This window comes from Haliotis rufescens, unplaced genomic scaffold, assembly GCF_023055435.1.
Source record: "Haliotis rufescens isolate VD_foot unplaced genomic scaffold, xgHalRufe1.0.p SCAF_3, whole genome shotgun sequence".
NCBI lineage: Eukaryota > Metazoa > Mollusca > Gastropoda > Lepetellida > Haliotidae > Haliotis > Haliotis rufescens.
In genome coordinates this window covers 47,783,061-47,804,967 of record NW_025964001.1, presented here as the reverse complement: position 1 = coordinate 47,804,967, position 21,907 = coordinate 47,783,061, and the positions used below count along the sequence as shown (strand labels likewise).

General features: G+C 45.5%; 1 protein-coding gene across 1 annotated transcript in view; it reads right to left on the bottom strand.

Annotated features, from left to right (window-relative positions):
- The window catches only part of LOC124149743 (E3 ubiquitin-protein ligase FANCL-like), a 178,207-nt gene that overhangs the window by 31,932 nt on the left and 124,368 nt on the right, over positions 1 to 21,907 (bottom strand). Inside the window, exon 9 of the mRNA XM_046521497.2 lies at positions 4,647 to 4,692. Coding sequence (XP_046377453.2) covers positions 4,647 to 4,692 — 46 coding nt within the window. The remainder of the gene's footprint in view (positions 1 to 4,646; positions 4,693 to 21,907) is intronic.

The window sequence follows — 21,907 nt, the reverse complement described above, 5'->3', positions numbered from 1 at the left end:
TGTGTGTTGGATGTAGGACATGTTGAATTAGGTTTTTGGTTTGAAATACAGATTTTAGCTTCTGTGCAATACTATCATTTGCTTTGTCAACATGGATGTTGAAATCGCCGCAAATCAGTAATTTTCCACCAATATTGTTCAGTTTATCTGTCAGATCTTCGAATTCGATGAAAGAAAGTATCCAGAAGCTTAGGTTTGGGTCTTGCTGAAAGAATCTCAAATGAAGATGGTTCCAAGAGCTCTGTTATAGAGCACGTTAAACTATCCCTGTAAACAATGGCACATCCACCGCCACGTTTACCTTGTCTGGGTATATGAACGAGTTTGTATCCAGTGGGAGTTAGCATAGCCATGTGATCGGTGTCTCCTGATCGAAGCCAAGTTTCAGTGATAGCCAGAAGGTCCAAATTATGTTCACATGATGGCAAAGTCCATAGAGTGGAACGGGGTAATGCTCCTTCCGTAATCTCGGGAGGAGAACTTCTCCAGACTCTGAAACTTTGTGTTCCACTTGGGGGGTCACCTTGCCCAGGCGATGCACAAAGGAGATGATCCACAAGCCAAGCAGGCATATCCGCAGGAGTAAGAGACTTGGTCGGAGGCGCTTCGTTACAGTCCGGTACAAAATGTTGCTCATCGTCCAAAGGGCGGCGAGGTGTCAGAAGGGAGGACTCCAGACATTTGCCACCCTGAGCCACAAAACAGATGACAAGGCGCGCTGAGTAGGCAATGGTCGGCGTATAACAGTACAAGACAAAAAAGCGGCCTGGCAACTGGACGATGACCCATGGAGCTTGCGAAAACCCGCGATCGCTGCCAACAGTTCGACAATAGCTGACGTCGATTCGGTGATCGCTGGCGACGGTCAGGCGATAGTTGTCACCGGCTGGTGACGCCTGAGGACGATTTGGTGACATCTGGCGACACTGCCCCATGATAGCTGACGACAGCGCTTGACAAAGGCATCAGTGGTGTTGTCAGGAGTATGAGAGTGGCGACAGGGACCTGGCGACTGGCGGGACCCGGCAATATCCGACTGACAGGAGACAAAAGCAGGTTGCCTGGACGACGCTGAAGGAGTTGCTCCCTAAAGGCACGAACGGCCGTAGGATTAAAAAAATCAAGCGGCGCAGATAGCGTAGATTGGGGAGGAGCACACGAAGGAACTGTAGTCAGAGGAGCACCCGTAGTCAGATCTGACGGGCTGGATTTGAGGTAGAGGGAGAGGTTGGTGGCAGCGAAGTATCAGGCACCTTTCTCCTTTTAGCAAATTGTTTCTGGCAACGAAGAAGAGCCTTTCTGTAACTGACATGATAGGGCAAACAGAGCAGCGATGGTCAAACGAGCATGCAGGCTTGCAGTATGGGCAAAGCTGATGTGGGTCTTTCCCCCACTTGGGCCTTTTACATAAAGCACAACACAGAGAATACATTCGGCAAAAAAATGTAAACAGTGCATAGTGTAACGAGCAGAATCACATAAGATGCACAGACATGTTACTGTACAATATGTGAGCCAAGCGTACAAACACAACCAGTACAGGGTGTTAAGCGTGACTGGAAGCAATTCAAAAACATAATACGCCTAATTAATAGGAATTATGTCAATAGAAAGCCATAATCAACATAATAATAAGAGATTCACTAATAGTTTAAGAAAACTATAGCAAAAGTACATTAACATGCAACCTCGTAAACACGAGATGCATGAAAGTTAAAATGGTGACCAAGGCGCGAAACTTGCTAAGGTATGCAGCCACGAATAAAAATGGAATTTACAAGCTATAAACCGCAAAAAAGCGGATATATCAAGCAGGGAAAGGATATATGGGGGTAACACCACCTGAAGACGAAATTTGAAGATAATTAACAAGGTAAGTTGAACTCCTGTTCCTGCACACGACTGTCCATAGGGCAGACACAGAAGAATATGAGGGGTAGGGGGCAGGGGGCAGGGGGCAGGGGGCAGGGGGGATAACTCGTGGATGCTGAGGCATGGGTTGTAGTCTGTTTGAACTGTCTCTTTGTTCCAGTTCTGTCTGTTTGTATAAGGTAGGGAAGCTAAAGCACTGTGTAGCATCAGGTAAGGTAAAACATACTTATGAATAAGTATCACAATACGTTTGGAAAATACCAGTACAATGCATGTTTCAAAATCAGGCGTATCTCTATTTTGTTGGAAAAATTTACATAAGTGACAACAATGGACAAATCAAACTGACAAAATTATGAAATTATTTACCATCACTGTTATCACTTATTGTAACATAAAAGTAGATATGTTCTCTGATCTGATTGCTTAAAAATTGTCATCGAATGAGCATAACATCACTGAATTTTTTGGGTCTCATCCCTGTGTATGTATACATTAATTAATGGAACTATTTTTGAAACCATCAATATTGAGGAACAGATGGAAATTTTTCCTGACTTCCATATTGGATATTTCGTTGAAATATTCAGCGAATGGGACGACGTGACATTTTATGAGATAATTCAAGACATTGAAGGTAAATGAAATGTACCTTTTTCAATTAATTACATGATCATAATCATAACCGATGTAATTTTCTTGGGCTTTGCCAAATTGAAAACAAAACAAAATCAGTTTCTTTCAGAGTAAAAAACATTTATTGCAACTCTGTAATAGTAAACACTTTCATACACCCACCTAACTTTGTTATTATTATTAGTCACAACAGCTGTTGAAGCTGAAAATCGTTCTGAGATGGCCCCTGAACTAGGAAATACATCCAGCGTTTCCGTAGAGCCTGAAGTTCAGGCATCCTGTGATTGCTTCGCGTCCCTTGATGCAAAAGCAGTACAGGACATCATGGATGGGAACCTCTCCAAATCTTCTGGGCGTAATACCTCCTGGGGAGTTAAAATATTTCGACATAAGACATTGAAACATAACAGAATACATAAACACATTCCTAAAATTCCTACGCATATTCGATCAACATCACAAGAGTTACCTCCCTTACACCATTGCCATGATAGCAATGTAAAGCGTGACCAATTAATGTGTCATCGCAAAAATTGGCAATATTATAACGAGATATTAACGTAAATTAAATATTTTGTTTTGTAAGATTTCAGATATATCATTTCATTTGAACATGACACCGTAATAAATACAAATTACTCCCACTTACTGTCACATTTGTACCCTGAACAAGGCAATCCTTTCACCACGAGGCCAGTTGGTGTAAATGTCATTGGCAACATGATGAAAGAAATTTCTACCAAAGCTGGTGTCAAAATATACAAACCATTGTCTTCTGGCAACTGACATCACTTTGCTGTCAAACGCAGGTTTTGAAAATCGTGGGATTTGCAAAATAGGCCACAAAACCAATGATAGATTAAAGTCGTATTCCATTGACTCGAGCTCGGCTCAGAAACGACATTATTCGAGCGTTCTTCAGGGACAGCAGCAGCTTGCTAACGAAAGTAATTTGGTACTTGTCCAAGATAGAAATATCCTGCCACTGGCCCACTGCTCCTTGAATAACTTCCAGGTTAGTTCTCCTGCTAATTCCCATGGTCTCTTTCACATATGCATTTCCACTGTAACAGTAAACAACTTTTTCCATCCCAGCTAAACTGCATGTCTAAATCTTGCACATGTTTGACATCTCTTGTCACCACCTCACTTTCAGGCAAGTTGACACTATCTTGGATAGGGGCCAAACATCTTTACTAATTTTGACTGTTTGTATCTTATAGATATGCATAACTACAAATTACAAGTGAGATTATGAACTGTGATAAAGAATTGAATTTGTGATGTTTCCTGTTCTTTGTTTTTTTTCTGAGAAATGGGCTTGAACATGTGACCACCCCTTACTTCACGATCATGTTGCCAGCGCACACATAAAGAAGTGAGGTTTCATGTTTTGTGCATACGCAAAAAAACTGGCAAGCAAAGGTACTATTACTTGCACAGCTTATTATGGATAGTCAATAGTAAAGAGGACTTCTGTTCAAAATTTAAAGGTTATTTTGAAAAATAGCAAGAAGCTCAAAATAAGCAGAAACATTTACTTACAAGAGATATTGAAAAAAAATGGCATCAAGATTGAGAAGGTAGTCGAAAATGAGTGCAATAACTTCATCAGTGACATCCATCTGCCCCACATTTCAACAAATACACATCATGTAAGTTTGGTAATTTTAAAATTACAACATTCACTTTACATTTAATTCAAGCTTTTGTTTGTGTGTGTGTGTGTGTGTGTGTGTGTGTGTGTGTGTGTGTGTGTGTGTGTGTCAAACCCACCCAAGCCACCGTTTTTTTTCAGGGAGGCGACCAAAAAGAGCGTTGGATAAACTTGTGAAAGGTGTCTGGTATAAAGCTCCACACGTTCATAAATTCATCATGTGACAACACACTGTTTCCATTCCCGAAAGAAATGTCTGCGTACTTGCAATCAGTTGACTCTTGAAAGTGCCAGTTGACCGGTGCATTAACAATTTGATCTCTGTGATATTTTATGCATGTAAATAATTTGTGAACAAAATGTCAAACTAGGCAGGACAAGTATAACAGTGTAATTTTAGGCTCAAAAGCAGAATTATTACTCCAAAAGCGTATTGGTTGTCATCTCTATTACTGCCATCGGGTATCAAACAGAAACTTACCATTTGTGCACATTTTGGTTGAGTCTCTCTCTTGAAGGAGCCACAACTGAGAAAAAAGACAACAAAATAAAATAGGGTTTGAAAATAATATACCCTAAGTGGTAGTAGTTGAGAATTACTTTTGCCAAAGTGTATTCATATTTTTCCACTTCACAGGAGGAAAATCAATGAAATTTTAATTCCTTGTCCAATCAGAAATATTTCGAAACCAACTGTAATGTTTGCAGTGGAAAACCACTCCCCAATTTAAGTGTTAACTTGCAACGCAGCATTTGATTCATTGGGAACTCAATCATCAATCATAGTGGTCCAATGAAGATCTGTAGGAATGACCGTAGCTGGGAATTTGTTGGTTTGTAGTTTAACGCCGCACTCAGCAATATTTCAGTTTTTTGCCAGTGGTCTGTTAATAATCGAGTCTTGACCAGACAATCCAGTGATTGAAATCACAAGCATCGATCCACTCATTTGGGATATTATCATGTAACTGTTCTGGGTGAACAATACCTTCCAAATGGCGTGCTGGTTTTCTTGGGGAATTAGTCAGCAAAGAGCCAGAGTCACAGGGGACTAATCACAATTTTATTTACAAGAACAATTAACAATTTACAATATACTATGAAAATAACTGAGGGTGCCACAGAGAGTCGGTACACACTCTGGGCTGTGGGAGAGAGGTCTGCTTGGTAAGAGAGTCAAACCCCTTCTCTGTCCCAAAACCTACCTACAGTATGTATTTAATAAAAATTTGAACAATAAAAAGGAAGGGGATTGGTTGATACACGATTGGTTGTGCCCTATGCTAAATGGATGGCTAGACAGAGGGGAATACTAAATCCTGTTAATCCTGTTGGACTGGCACTAATCTTGTTGACATATTTACTGGATGCTTTGAAAGAGATTAGGGTGTCACTATAGATGAGCTTGTGTGGGGGCTAATCCTTAATGCACTATAGACGAGCTTGTATGGGGGCTAATCCTTAATGAGTCTTAATTGAAGTAATGTTATTCTAATATACCCCGGTAGGTGATGACAGATATACTTAAATAAATAGCCTTTGTCTGGGAGATGGGATCTTGACACCTTAGGCTAGCATTTATCTAAAAGCTTCTAATCTATTAAACTATGTAGACGTAACTCTTGTCTTATTGAATAGTATGTCTAGATGCGCTCCCATTAGCTTAGGCTAGCATCTATCTAAAAAGCTATAACTGAAACTACTGATATTTTATATATACATTTTACCTGATGATAAATATTACTTGCTAAACTATAATTATATGAAATGATGTATAAATATTACACCGTGATAACTCATAAAAGCACTTGATGTGGATCTAATTATTATAGGATAACTTAGTATAAATGTTATCCCATGATAATATGATGACATGCATCAACAAAGTCAGCAAGCCATGACCACCCGATCCTGTTAGTCACCTTTTACAGCAAGCATGGGTTACTGAAGACCTGTTCTACCTCAGATCTTCACGCATATGTTGCTGGGGAGCTGGCCACTGTATCCATATGAGGTGTCATTAAACACTTATCACATACACTGTATATCATATACCAAAAACATATATGTAGAATGCCATAAAATAAACAAATACCAAATTTTGAACACACTGTCTGATTATTGGCCCATCAATATCTTATTATTATGGTTGTTGTCGTCATCATTGGTTGGAACAAGCAAATGAAGATTCGGCTTTGTTGGTCTTGTAGTTTCTGAGGGGATGATGTTTACAGTATGAAGAAATGCATTTTGAGAGAATTTAGAAGCATAGGTCATATATAGGTCAAAATGGAAAGTTTTGTGAAAAATGAAATGTATGTGTTTAGCCCCACAACTAACTACACAAAAATGCCAAAACCAAAAAAGCATGTGACGTTTCATTGGACAAGTGTTTGCACGACAGATGATGGACGCACAATGGACGACAAACAAACAGGCCAAGGCTTGACCTCACTTGACTTTTGGTCAGCTGAGCTAAAAATCAGGGCTCAATTAAAAGAACTTGATTTAACTTGCACCAGGTGCATGTTGACATCAAAACCAGGTTGCACCCTGGTCCCATAAAGTTGAAACACCCACAGTTTGATGATGTCATGCCTAAGAAAGTATGACAAATTTGAAACATGTACAATTAATTGTATATATAGAATACTAAACGAGCTCCCTTGTAATACCAATTCTACAGAACGAGTGATTAGTTATGGTATCTGATGAGCGAAAGTGACTCAGATACCACAACTATTCACAAGTTTCATAAATTTGGTTTAACACGGGAGCGAGTTTAGTATTTTATTTATTACTGGCCAATTATAACTTTATTAGAATTATACTGTCATGTGTGAATAGGCTGACACCAACACAATCCACAACATAATCAAATTGAGTTCAACAGAATAATACTTCAACCACATCAAAAGTTGAAACTTATTAATTTAATACCATAGAATGGTCCACCTTTAGAATTCAGGCATCCTTCCCATAGGTTAATTGAGTGCTAAGGTTATCGCAACTCACATACTTTAACATAGACCTGCGACTATCGTTGCACTACAGTACGATCGCCTTGTGGAATGGGCCCTGCAGCACAAAGTTTACAATCACGTCCCAATACCCAATGACGTAATTTGTCGAATTTTGTTGCAAGATCCATCGGCAAAACAATGCTATGGGACGTCATCCTAGGAACAAGGTTGCTGGGGTCTTTCAAATGTGCATAACCTTCTCACCACAAGCAATGTCGTTGAATAAGCCAAGGAATGTTGAGAGTTTTCAATATTTATTCGTGAAACATGTTCCGACAGTACACGAGCATGCATTTTGGTTTCACACAATGTGTAATACAAGTGTATGTATATTAAACGTGGGATCTCTTCACAGGCAAGAATTTAATTTATATACTGTAAATCTTGAAATTAATGTGAGCCTCAATTAATCTTGAAAACTGCTAGTGTTCTTTGCTCACATTAACTGAACTTCACATTTAGGTCTCCAAAATGACCATCAACAATAAGACGGCCTCACTTCGCACTTTGGTTAGCAGAAATACCAATTTGTCCGTTGGAAAAACCTGTAGCGAATGCTTCGAGAACATTTGCTAAGAGCAAGCAGAATTATGCACAGATTGAAAAGGAGGCGCTCTCCATAATTTTTGGTGTAAAGAGTACCTGTTTGGGAGACATTTTACACTTGACACAGATCACAAGCCTTTGCTGGCCATATTGGGACCACAGAAACCTGTGCCAACTCTTGCAGCTGCAAGCAAACAAAGATGGGCATTGATTTTTGGCCGCCTATTTATATGACATTCAGTTCAGGAAAATAGAACAGCATTCAAATGTGGATCTCCTCTCATGTCTACCAATCCTAAACAACGATGGTCCAGAAGAAACCCCAGTTTTCCACTTCACGCAAGTTAATAAGCTACCAGCAACAGCCGCAGACATATCTGAAGCCACGAAGAAAGATCTTGTTTTGTCCAAGGTGTTTGGCTACACGCCATACGGATGGCCTTTCACATGCAGAGGATGACATGAAACTCTCTCAGCATGAACTATTGTGCTATGGGTGTCGTGCTATGGGGACTACGGGCCATCTTTCCCCCTACTCTTCAAAACCGTGTCTTGGATGAACTGCAGAGTGAACATACAGGTATAGTTAGTTAGAGTCTAGCCAGAAGCTTTGTGCAGTGGCCAACATAGGATGAAGATATAGAAGCAGTGGTGAAGTCATGTCGACAGTGCATTGAAGTCAAAGCCACACCGTCATCAGCTCCCCTACATGAATGGCCTGTAGCAAGACAACCAAGGGAACACGTTGATGTTGACTGTGCTGAATACAAGGGGCATCATTTCTTCATTCTAACAGATGTGTACTCAAAGTGCATACAACGACGGTCACAAGGACAATAATGGTGCTCAGACAAATCTTTGCTTCTCATGGGCTGCCATTTGAACCGGTATCTGACATCGGTTCACTTCTGAAGAGTTTGCTGCATTTATGACACAAAATGGAATTAAACAGAAAAGAAGTCCACCATATCATTCACAGACAAAAGACCGCCTCCCTGGTAGAGTGTCCACCCGGAGTGCGGACGGTTCGGGGTTTGATCCCTGTGATCCCTGGCCGTATAATACAAAAAAACGTTAAAAGATGGTACTTGTTGTTACCCTGTCTGGCGCCCAGCATTAAGGGGCTAAAACAAGGACTGGTCGGCTCGGAGTCAGTATAATGTGTCTGAGTGGAGTATTCATGTTAAATTGCCGCATGGTATCTCAGTGTGCTAGCACAAAAATCGGCATCAGTCCGGACTAGTACAAGCGTGCATGCAAGCACGCACGCACGTCGCTATATAAGTATAAGTACAATAATCTTGGACGCGACGTTAAACCCCATTTCACCTCACCGCCTCACAGACAAATGGTGCTGCTGAAAGATTTGTTCAAGTATTGAAGAATCACTTGAAGACATCCACAGATGAAACAGAGTCAGGGATATTTCCCCTTTAAGAGACAATTCAAGTCTGATACTATGCAGTTCCCCACCTAAATGTGCCTGTTATGTACACCACTCATGAGTCCTCTTCTGGAGACACGATGATGTCACAGACATTCCACCTCCTAGGGAAACCATGCCAAGCAACATGGGTCCACTACAATCTCCCCATCCACTGCCGTCTGTAAAACGTTATCCCCGAAAGGTGACCCTCACAGAGACTTGATCTGTAAAGTTGTCACATTTCCACTTCTCCCAATGATTGTTCATTAAGTCATTACGCATTAGAGTTGTCCATCTTAAAGAAAAACAGGAAGGCTTGTCGTGTTATTGTTTATGTGCTACGTTTTCAAGGAATATGCTCTTCCGTGATGTCATAACACGATGTCACAGGTTTCTGCGTACGCCACTGTAATGCAGTCTGAAATAAACTAAATGATAGGCCTGACGTGTTTTCACTGAGTTGGCTAAAAGTGGATGTTCAAAACATAACATTTGGAAAGGCATAAAATATGTATCCTGTGACCGTCACTTGTGTGAAACAAAACGGAACACAGCAAACACCAGTGGTGACCAACATAATAACTCGCAAGCAGTGGTACATGAGGGTAGAAATTGTGTCAGAGCCTCGCTTTAAAAGGGCTTTCCTGTGGGTTATGAATATCTCACAAATATAGCCTATATTATTATATATACATAATAGTTTCAGATACAGTTCTTCCAGTCAATGCATCAAAATTCTTTGAAGTTATATTCTTGGGTATTTTTATCCAAATCACCAGTAAGTTGGCAGAACGTGGATTGCTGTTTTTTGCTAAGGCAAAACAAATAATACTCTTGATTCTCAGGCATCACTCGCATCATCATAAAGTCTGCTGCAAGTTTTATTTTTATTTCCATTTTCCAAAAAATATAAAAAATATACCCCATGCACCAAAAAAATTTAAAATGGAAACAAAAATGAAACGTGCTGTCAACTTCATGATGATGTGGGCAGTGACTGAGAACCAAGACTAATACACATGGTAATCTTAATCTCAACACATAAACCATTGTCCAGCAGTAAAACAGGACTTCACCACTGCTTCTATATCTTCATCCAATGTTGGCCACCACGCAAAGTTTCTGCCTGGACTCTTCCTTCTAACTATTCCTGTTAAACGGTAAACCATTATGCCTAGCGATTTCAAATTGGTATTTCAAGTTTGTTATCACCTGTTCATTTACCTGAATTTGCTGAAGGGAACCGATCTAAATTTTGTCTGCATACTTTACTCAAAGGCTGCGTCCCTTGATGTGATGTTCGTTGTTTAACACCACAGTCAGCAATATTCCAGCTATTCAAGGGACGCCAGAAACCTATGATTTTGGGTTTGAATCTCTGTTCGCCCTGATTATGTGGTAAATGTTTAAGACCTACATCACCTCAGGCTTTCCTCCCACATTAAGCTGACACGCCGTGATGCAACTGGAATACTATTCAAAGCAGCGTTAAACCCAACTCACATACTCCTCCAAAATACTGAATCACCTGGAGGGGGGGTTTGCATTACATATGGGTGTGCACTATACTCAAGAAAATATGGTAGGTATTGAGTGTGTTCAGATTTCAACTTTGTGTTGACAAAAATTAGGGTTCGTCAGACACAAATTTGAAAATTTATAACATGCACTTGGTACATGTAGACATAAATATTAGGTTCCATTTTTCAATTTTAGGTTGCACTGGTGCATGTTAAATCCAGCCCTGAAAATGCATGTTTAAAATATGATTACCCCCGGTAAATTCTTGTCACAGCAGAGCACAGAAGTCACAAATTGCAATGTTACCAGACCAGATAAAATGCTGCCAGTCCAGAATTTTCTAGGCTAACGAACAAAACCAAAAGAAGGGTAAACATAAGAATAGAACTGTCAGTTCTCAGAAAATAATAAACTGGTGGATTGTCAAGTTAGTAGCTTTAACTCCTGACCATCGGGCATGCAACTTTTCAAAAATGACCATCCATCAGCAAAAAAACATCTCCGACTGTCGCGAGCTGTAGAGAATGTTAGCCACTTGGTGGCAGATTATGTTAGCTAGCCACTGGGTTGCAGAGAATGTTAGCCACTAGGCAGCAGAGAATGTTAGCCACTGGGTGGCAGAGAATGTTAGCCACTGGGTGGAGGAGAATGTAAGTCACTGGGCAGCAGAGAATGTTAGCCACTGGGTGGAGGAGAATGTTAGCCACTGGGTGGAGGAGAATGTTAGCCACTGGGTGGCAGAGAATGTTAGCCACTGGGTGGAAGAGAATGTAAGCCACTGGGTGGAAGAGAATGTTAGCCACTGGGTGGCAGATCATGTTAGCCACTGGGCAGTAGAGAATGTTAGCCACTGGGTGGCAGAGAATGTTAGCCACTGGGTGGCAGAGAATGTAAGCCACTGGGCAGCAGAGAATGTTAGCCACTGGGTGGCAGAGAATGTAAGCCACTGGGTGGAAGAGAATGTAAGCCACTGGGCAGCAGAGAATGTTAGCCACTGGGTGGAAGAGAATGTAAGCCACTGGGTGGAAGAGAATGTTAGCCACTGGGTGGCAGATCATGTTAGCCACTGGGCAGTAGAGAATGTTAGCCACTGGGTGGCAGAGAATGTTAGTCACTAGGTGGCAGAGAATGTTAGCCACTGGGTGGCAGAGAATGTTAGCCACTGGGCAGCAGAGAATGTTAGCCACTGGGTGGCAGAGAATGTAAGCCACTAGGTGGCAGAGAATGTTAGTCACTAGGTGGCAGAGAATGTTAGTCACTAGGTGGCAGAGAATATTAGCCACTGGGCAGCAGAGAATGTTAGTCACTAGGTGGCAGAGAATGTTAGCCACTGGGCAGCACAGAATGTTAGTCACTAGGTGGCAGAGAATGTTAGCCACTGGATGGCAGAGAATGTTAGCCACTGGGTGGCAGAGAATGTTAGCCACTGGGCAGCAGAGAATATAAGCCACTAGGTGGCAGAGAATGTTAGCCACTGGGTGGCAGAGAATGTTAGCCACTGGGTGGCAGAGAATGTTAGTCACTGGGTGGCAGAGAATGTTAGTCACTAGGTGGCAGAGAATGTTAGTCACTGGGTGGCAGAGAATGTTAGTCACTGGGTGGCAGAGAATGTTAGCCACTGGGTGGCAGAGAATGTAAGCCACTAGGCAGCAGCCAATGTTAGCCACTGGGTTGCAGAGAATGTTAGTCACTGGGCAGCAGAGAATGTTAGCCACTGGGCAGCAGAGAATGTTAGTCACTGGGTGGCAGAGAATGTTAGTCACTGGGTGGCAGAGAATGTTAGCCACTGGGTGGCAGAGAATGTTAGCCACTGGGTGGCAGAGAATGTTAGTCACTAGGTGGCAGAGAATGTAAGCCACTAGGCAGCAGAGAATATAAGCCACTGGGTGACAGAGAATGTTAGCCACTGGGCAGCAGAGAATGTTAGCCACTGGGTGACAGAGAATGTTAGCCACTGGGCAGCAGAGAATGTTAGCCACTGGGTGACAGAGAATGTTAGCCACTGGGTGGCAGAGAATGTAAGCCACTAGGCAGCAGAGAATGTTAGCCACTGGGTGACAGAGAATGTTAGTCACTGGGCAGCAGAGAATGTTAGCCACTGGGTGGCAGAGAATGTAAGCCACTAGGCAGCAGACAATGTTAGCCACTGGGTGGCAGAGAATGTTAGCCACTGGGCAGCAGAGAATGTTAGCCAATGGGCAGCAGAGAATGTTAGCCACTGGGTGGCAGAGAATGTTAGCCACTGGGTGGCAGAGAATGTTAGTCACTGGGCAGCAGAGAATGTTAGCCACTGGGCAGCAGAGAATGTTAGCCACTGGGTGGCAGAGAATGTTAGTCACTGGGTGGCAGAGAATGTTAGTCACTGGGTGGCAGAGAATGTTAGCCACTGGGCAGCAGAGAATGTTAGCCACTGGGTGGCAGAGAATGTTAGCCACTGGGTGGCAGAGAATGTTAGCCACTGGGTGGCAGAGAATGTTAGCCACTGGGCAGCAGAGAATGTAAGCCACTGGGCAGCAGACAATGTTAGCCACTGGGTGGCAGAGAATGTAAGCCACTAGGCAGCAGACAATGTTAGCCACTGGGTGGCAGAGAATGTTAGCCACTGGGCAGCAGAGAATGTTAGCCACTGGGCAGCAGAGAATGTTAGCCAATGGGTGGCAGAGAATGTTAGCCACTGGGTGGCAGAGAATGTTAGCCACTGGGCAGCAGAGAATGTAAGCCACTGGGCAGCAGACAATGTTAGCCACTGGGTGGCAGAGAATGTAAGCCACTAGGCAGCAGAGAATGTTAGCCACTGGGTGGCAGAGAATGTTAGCCACTGGGCAGCAGAGAATGTTAGCCACTGGGTGGCAGAGAATGTTAGCCACTGGGCAGCAGAGAATGTTAGTCACTGGGCAGCAGAGAATGTTAGCCACTGGGTGGCAGAGAATGTTAGCCACTGGGTGGCAGAGAATGTTAGCCACTGGGCAGCAGAGAATGTTAGCCACTGGGTGGCAGAGAATGTAAGCCACTAGGCAGCAGAGAATGTTAGCCACTGGGTGGCAGAGAATGTTAGCTACTGGGCAGCAGAGAATGTTAGCCACTGGGCAGCAGAGAATGTTAGCCACTGGGTGGCAGAGAATGTTAGTCACTGGGTGGCAGAGAATGTAAGCCACTGGGTGGCAGAGAATGTTAGTCACTAGGTGGCAGAGAATGTTAGTCACTCGGTGGCAGAGAATGTTAGTCACTGGGTGGCAGAGAATGTAAGCCACTGGGCAGCAGAGAATGTAAGCCACTGGGCAGCAGAGAATGTTAGCCACTGGGCAGCAGAGAATGTAAGCCACTGGGTGGCAGAGAATGTTAGTCACTAGGTGGCAGAGAATGTTAGTCACTAGGTGGCAGAGAATGTTAGCCACTGGATGGCAGAGAATGTAAGCCACTGGGCAGCAGAGAATGTTAGTCACTGGGCAGCAGAGAATGTAAGCCACTGGGTGGCAGAGAATGTTAGTCACTAGGTGGCAGAGAATGTAAGCCACTGGGTGGCAGAGAATGTTAGTCACTAGATGGCAGAGAATGTTAGCTACTGGGCAGCAGAGAATATAAGCCACTAGGTGGCAGAGAATGTTAGTCACTGGGCAGCAGAGAATGTTAGCCACTGGGTGGCAGAGAATGTTAGTCACTAGGTGGCAGAGAATGTAAGCCACTAGGTGGCAGAGAATGTTAGTCACTAGGTGGCAGAGAATGTAAGCCACTGGGTGGCAGAGAATGTTAGTCACTGGGTGGCAGAGAAAGTTAGCCACTGGGCAGCAGAGAATGTTAGTCACTGGGTGGCAGAGAATGTTAGTCAGTGAGCGGCGGAGAATGTCAGCCACTGAGTGGCAGAGAATGTAAGCTACTGGGCAGCACAGAATATAAGCCACTAGGTGGCAGAGAATGTTAGCCACTGGGCAGCACAGAATATAAGCCACTAGGTGGCAGAGAATGTTAGTCACTGGGTGGCAGAGAATGTTAGCCACTGGGTGGCAGAGAATGTTAGCCACTGGGCAGCAGAGAATATAAGCCACTAGGTGGCAGAGAATGTTAGCCACTGGGTGGCAGAGAATGTTAGTCACTGGGCGGCAGAGAATGTGAGTCACTAGATGGCAGAGAATTCTAGCCACTGAGTGGCAGAGAATGTTAGTCAGTAGGTGGCAGAGAATGTTAGCCACTGGGCAGAGAATGTTAGTCACTGGGTGGCAGAGAATATAAGCCACTAGGTGGCAGAGAATGTTAGTCACTGGGTGGCAGAGAATGTTAGCCACTGGGCAGAGAATGTTAGCCACTGGGTGGCAGAGAATATAAGCCACTAGGTGGCAGAGAATGTTAGTCACTAGGTGGCAGAGAATGTTAGCTACTGGGCAGCAGAAAATATAAGCCACTAGGTGGCAGAGAATGTTAGTCACTGGGCAGCAGAGAATGTTAGCCACTGGGTGGCAGAGAATGTTAGTCACTGGGTGGCAGAGAATGTAAGCCACTGGGTGGCAGAGAATGTTAGCCACTGGGTGGCAGAGAATGTTAGTCACTAGGTGGCAGAGAATGTTAGCCACTGGGTGGCAGAGAATGTTAGCCACTGGGTGGCAGAGAATGTTAGTCACTGGGCAGCAGAGAATGTTAGCCACTGGGTGGCAGAGAATGTTAGTCACTAGGTGGCAGAGAATGTTAGCCACTGGGTGGCAGAGAATGTTAGTCACTGGGTGGCAGAGAATGTAAGCCACTGGGTGGCAGAGAATGTTAGTCACTAGGTGGCAGAGAATGTTAGTCACTGGGTGGCAGAGAATGTAAGCCACTGGGTGGCAGAGAATGTTAGTCACTAGGTGGCAGAGAATGTTAGTCACTGGGTGGCAGAGAATGTTAGCCACTGGGTGGCAGAGAATGTTAGCCACTGGGTGGCAGAGAATGTTAGCCACTGGGTGGCAGAGAATGTAAGCCAATAGGCAGCAGACAATGTTAGCCACTGGGTGGTAGAGAATGTTAGCCACTGGGTGGCAGAGAATGTAAGCCAATGGGCAGCAGAGAATGTTAGCCACTGGGTGGCAGAGAATGTTAGCCACTGGGTGGCAGAGAATGTTAGTCACTGGGCAGCAGAGAATGTTAGCCACTGGGCAGCAGAGAATGTTAGCCACTGGGTGGCAGAGAATGTTAGTCACTGGGTGGCAGAGAATGTTAGTCACTGGGTGGCAGAGAATGTTAGCCACTGGGCAGCAGAGAATGTTAGCCACTGGGTGGCAGAGAATGTTAGCCACTGGGTGGCAGAGAATGTTAGCCACTGGGTGGCAGAGAATGTTAGCCACTGGGCAGCAGAGAATGTAAGCCACTGGGCAGCAGACAATGTTAGCCACTGGGTGGCAGAGAATGTAAGCCACTAGGCAGCAGACAATGTTAGCCACTGGGTGGCAGAGAATGTTAGCCACTGGGCAGCAGAGAATGTTAGCCATTGGGCAGCAGAGAATGTTAGCCACTGGGTGGCAGAGAATGTTAGCCACTGGGTGGCAGAGAATGTTAGCCACTGGGCAGCAGAGAATGTAAGCCACTGGGCAGCAGACAATGTTAGCCACTGGGTGGCAGAGAATGTAAGCCACTAGGCAGCAGAGAATGTTAGCCACTGGGTGGCAGAGAATGTTAGCCACTGGGCAGCAGAGAATGTTAGCCACTGGGTGGCAGAGAATGTTAGCCACTGGGCAGCAGAGAATGTTAGTCACTGGGCAGCAGAGAATGTTAGCCACTGGGTGGCAGACAATGTTAGCCACTGGGTGGCAGAGAATGTTAACCACTGGGCAGCAGAGAATGTTAGCCACTGGGTGGCAGAGAATGTAAGCCACTAGGCAGCAGAGAATGTTAGCCACTGGGTGGCAGAGAATGTTAGCTACTGGGCAGCAGAGAATGTTAGCCACTGGGCAGCAGAGAATGTTAGCCACTGGGTGGCAGAGAATGTTAGTCACTGGGTGGCAGAGAATGTAAGCCACTGGGTGGCAGAGAATGTTAGTCACTAGGTCGCAGAGAATGTTAGTCACTGGGTGGCAGAGAATGTTAGCCACTGGGTGGCAGAGAATGTTAGTCACTCGGTGGCAGAGAATGTTAGTCACTGGGTGGCAGAGAATGTTAGCCACTGGGCAGCAGAGAATGTAAGCCACTGGGCAGCAGAGAATGTAAGCCACTGGGTGGCAGAGAATGTTAGTCACTAGGTCGCAGAGAATGTTAGTCACTGGGTGGCAGAGAATGTTAGCCACTGGGTGGCAGAGAATGTTAGTCACTAGGTGGAAGAGAATGTTAGCCACTGGATGGCAGAGAATGTAAGCCACTGGGCAGCAGAGAATGTTAGTCACTGGGCAGCAGAGAATGTAAGCCACTGGGTGGCAGAGAATGTTAGTCACTAGGTGGCAGAGAATGTAAGCCACTGGGTGGCAGAGAATATTAGTCACTAGATGGCAGAGAATGTTAGCTACTGGGCAGCAGAGAATATAAGCCACTAGGTGGCGGAGAATGTTAGTCACTGGGCAGCAAAGAATGTTAGCCACTGGGTGGCAGAGAATGTTAGTCACTAGGTGGCAGAGAATGTAAGCCACTAGGTGGCAGAGAATGTTAGTCACTAGGTGGCAGAGAATGTAAGCCACTGGGTGGCAGAGAATGTTAGTCACTGGGTGGCAGAGAAAGTTAGCCACTGGGCAGCAGAGAATGTTAGTCACTGGGTGGCAGAGAATGTTAGTCAGTGAGCGGCGGAGAATCTCAGCCACTGAGTGGCAGAGAATGTAAGCTACTGGGCAGCACAGAATATAAGCCACTAGGTGGCAGAGAATGTTAGCCACTGGGCAGCACAGAATATAAGCCACTAGGTGGCAGAGAATGTTAGTCACTGGGTGGCAGAGAATGTTAGCCACTGGGTGGCAGAGAATGTTAGCCACTGGGCAGCAGAGAATATAAGCCACTAGGTGGCAGAGAATGTTAGTCACTGGGTGGCAGAGAATGTTAGTCACTGGGCGGCAGAGAATGTGAGTCACTAGATGGCAGAGAATTCTAGCCACTGAGTGGCAGAGAATGATAGTCAGTAGGTGGCAGAGAATGTTAGCCACTGGGTGGCAGAGAATATAAGCCACTAGGTGGCAGAGAATGTTAGTCACTAGGTGGCAGAGAATGTTAGCTACTGGGCAGCAGAAAATATAAGCCACTAGGTGGCAGAGAATGTTAGTCACTGGGCAGCAGAGAATGTTAGCCACTGGGTGGCAGAGAATGTTAGTCACTGGGTGGCAGAGAATGTAAGCCACTGGGTGGCAGAGAATGTTAGCCACTGGGTGGCAGAGAATGTTAGTCACTAGGTGGCAGAGAATGTTAGCCACTGGGTGGCAGAGAATGTTAGCCACTGGGTGGCAGAGAATGTTAGTCACTGGGCAGCAGAGAATGTTAGCCACTGGGTGGCAGAGAATGTTAGTCACTAGGTGGCAGAGAATGTTAGCCACTGGGTGGCAGAGAATGTTAGTCACTGGGTGGCAGAGAATGTAAGCCACTGGGTGGCAGAGAATGTTAGTCACTAGGTGGCAGAGAATGTTAGTCACTGGGTGGCAGAGAATGTAAGCCACTGGGTGGCAGAGAATGTTAGTCACTAGGTGGCAGAGAATGTTAGTCACTGGGTGGCAGAGAATGTTAGCCACTGGGTGGCAGAGAATGTTAGCCACTGGGTGGCAGAGAATGTTAGCCACTGGGTGGCAGAGAATGTTAGCCACTGGGTGGCAGAGAATGTAAGCCACTAGGCAGCAGACAATGTTAGCCACTGGGTGGCAGAGAATGTTAGCCACTGGGCAGCAGAGAATGTTAGCCAATGGGCAGCAGAGAATGTTAGCCACTGGGTGGCAGAGAATGTTAGCCACTGGGTGGCAGAGAATGTTAGTCACTGGGCAGCAGAGAATGTTAGCCACTGGGCAGCAGAGAATGTTAGCCACTGGGTGGCAGAGAATGTTAGTCACTGGGTGGCAGAGAATGTTAGTCACTGGGTGGCAGAGAATGTTAGCCACTGGGCAGCAGAGAATGTTAGCCACTGGGTGGCAGAGAATGTTAGCCACTGGGTGGCAGAGAATGTTAGCCACTGGGTGGCAGAGAATGTTAGCCACTGGGCAGCAGAGAATGTAAGCCACTGGGCAGCAGACAATGTTAGCCACTGGGTGGCAGAGAATGTAAGCCACTAGGCAGCAGACAATGTTAGCCACTGGGTGGCAGAGAATGTTAGCCACTGGGCAGCAGAGAATGTTAGCCACTGGGTGGCAGAGAATGTTAGCCACTGGGCAGCAGAGAATGTTAGTCACTGGGCAGCAGAGAATGTTAGCCACTGGGTGGCAGAGAATGTTAGCCACTGGGTGGCAGAGAATGTTAGCCACTGGGCAGCAGAGAATGTTAGCCACTGGGTGGCAGAGAATGTAAGCCACTAGGCAGCAGAGAATGTTAGCCACTGGGTGGCAGAGAATGTTAGCTACTGGGCAGCAGAGAATGTTAGCCACTGGGCAGCAGAGAATGTTAGCCACTGGGTGGCAGAGAATGTTAGTCACTGGGTGGCAGAGAATGTAAGCCACTGGGTGGCAGAGAATGTTAGTCACTAGGTCGCAGAGAATGTTAGTCACTGGGTGGCAGAGAATGTTAGCCACTGGGTGGCAGAGAATGTTAGTCACTCGGTGGCAGAGAATGTTAGTCACTGGGTGGCAGAGAATGTAAGCCACTGGGCAGCAGAGAATGTAAGCCACTGGGCAGCAGAGAATGTTAGCCACTGGGCAGCAGAGAATGTAAGCCACTGGGTGGCAGAGAATGTTAGTCACTAGGTGGCAGAGAATGTAAGCCACTGGGCAGCAGAGAATGTTAGTCACTGGGCAGCAGAGAATGTAAGCCACTGGGTGGCAGAGAATGTTAGTCACTAGGTGGCAGAGAATGTAAGCCACTGGGTGGCAGAGAATGTTAGTCACTAGATGGCAGAGAATGTTAGCTACTGGGCAGCAGAGAATATAAGGCACTAGGTGGCAGAGAATGTTAGTCACTGGGCAGCAGAGAATGTTAGCCACTGGGTGGCAGAGAATGTTAGTCACTAGGTGGCAGAGAATGTAAGCCACTAGGTGGCAGAGAATGTTAGTCACTAGGTGGCAGAGAATGTAAGCCACTGGGTGGCAGAGAATGTTAGTCACTGGGTGGCAGAGAAAGTTAGCCACTGGGCAGCAGAGAATGTTAGTCACTGGGTGGCAGAGAATGTTAGTCAGTGAGCGGCGGAGAATGTCAGCCACTGAGTGGCAGAGAATGTAAGCTACTGGGCAGCACAGAATATAAGCCACTAGGTGGCAGAGAATGTTAGCCACTGGGCAGCACAGAATATAAGCCACTAGGTGGCAGAGAATGTTAGTCACTGGGTGGCAGAGAATGTTAGCCACTGGGTGGCAGAGAATGTTAGCCACTGGGCAGCAGAGAATATAAGCCACTAGGTGGCAGAGAATGTTAGTCACTGGGTGGCAGAGAATGTTAGTCACTGGGCGGCAGAGAATGTGAGTCACTAGATGGCAGAGAATTCTAGCCACTGAGTGGCAGAGAATGATAGTCAGTAGGTGGCAGAGAATGTTAGCCACTGGGCAGAGAATGTTAGTCACTGGGTGGCAGAGAATATAAGCCACTAGGTGGCAGAGAATGTTAGTCACTGGGTGGCAGAGAATGTTAGCCACTGGGCAGAGAATGTTAGCCACTGGGTGGCAGAGAATATAAGCCACTAGGTGGCAGAGAATGTTAGTCACTAGGTGGCAGAGAATGTTAGCTACTGGGCAGCAGAAAATATAAGCCACTAGGTGGCAGAGAATGTTAGTCACTGGGCAGCAGAGAATGTTAGCCACTGGGTGGCAGAGAATGTTAGTCACTAGGTGGCAGAGAATGTAAGCCACTAGGTGGCAGAGAATGTTAGCCACTGGGCAGCAGAGAATGTTAGTCACTAGGTGGCAGAGAATGTAAGTCACTAGGTGGCAGAGAATGTTAGCCACTGGGTGGAAGAGAATGTAAGTCACTGGGTGGCAGAGAATGTTAGTCACTAGGTGGCAGAGAATGTAAGCCACTGGGTGGCAGAGAATGTTAGCCACTGGGCAGCAGAGAATGTTAGTCAGTGAGCGGCGGAGAATGTCAGCCACTGAGTGGCAGAGAATGTTAGCCACTGGGCAGCAGAGAATATAAGCCATTAGGTGGCAGAGAATGTTAGTCACTGGGTGGCAGAGAATGTTAGCAACTGGGCAGCAGAGAATATAAGCCACTAGGTGGCAGAGAATGTTAGTCACTAGGTGGCAGAGAATGTTAGTCACTAGGTGGCAGAGAATGTTAGCTACTGGGCAGCAGAGAATATAAGCCACTAGGTGGCAGAGAATGGTAGTCACTGGGCAGCACAGAATGTTAGCCACTGGGTGGCAGAGAATGTTAGTCACTAGGTGGCAGAGAATGTAAGCTACTAGGTGGCAGAGAATGTTAGTCACTAGGTGGCAGAGAATGTAAGCCACTGGGTGGCAGAGAATGTTAGTCACTGGGCAGCAGAGAATGTTAGTCAGTGAGCGGCGGAGAATGTCAGCCACTGAGTGGCAGAGAATGTTAGCCACTGGGCAGCAGAGAATATAAGCCATTAGGTGGCAGAGAATGTTAGTCACTGGGTGGCAGAGAATGTTAGCAACTGGGCAGCAGAGAATATAAGCCACTAGGTGGCAGAGAATGTTAGTCACTAGGTGGCAGAGAATGTAAGCCACTGCGCAGCAGAGAATGTGAGTCACTAGGTGGCAGAGAATTCTAGCCACTGAGTGGCAGAGAATGTTAGTCAGTAGGTGACAGAGAATGGAAGCCACTGGGTGGCAGAGAATGTTAATCACTAGGTGGCAGAGAATGTTAGTCACTAGGTGGTAGAGAATGTTAGCCACCGGGCAGCAGAGAATGTTAGTCACTGGGTGGCAGAGAATGTTGGTCACTAGGTGGCAGAGAATGTTAGCCACTGGGCAGCAGAGAATGTAAGCCACTGGGTGGCAGAGAATGTTAGTCACTAGGTGGCAGAGAATGTTAGCCACTGGGCAGCAGAGAATGTTAGCCACTGGGCAGCAGAGAATATAAGCCACTAGGCAGCAGAGAATGTTAGTCACTAGGTGGCAGAGAATGTAAGCCACTAGGTGGCAGAGAATGTTAGTCACTGGGTGGCAGAGAATGTTAGTCAATGGGTGGCAGAAAATGTTA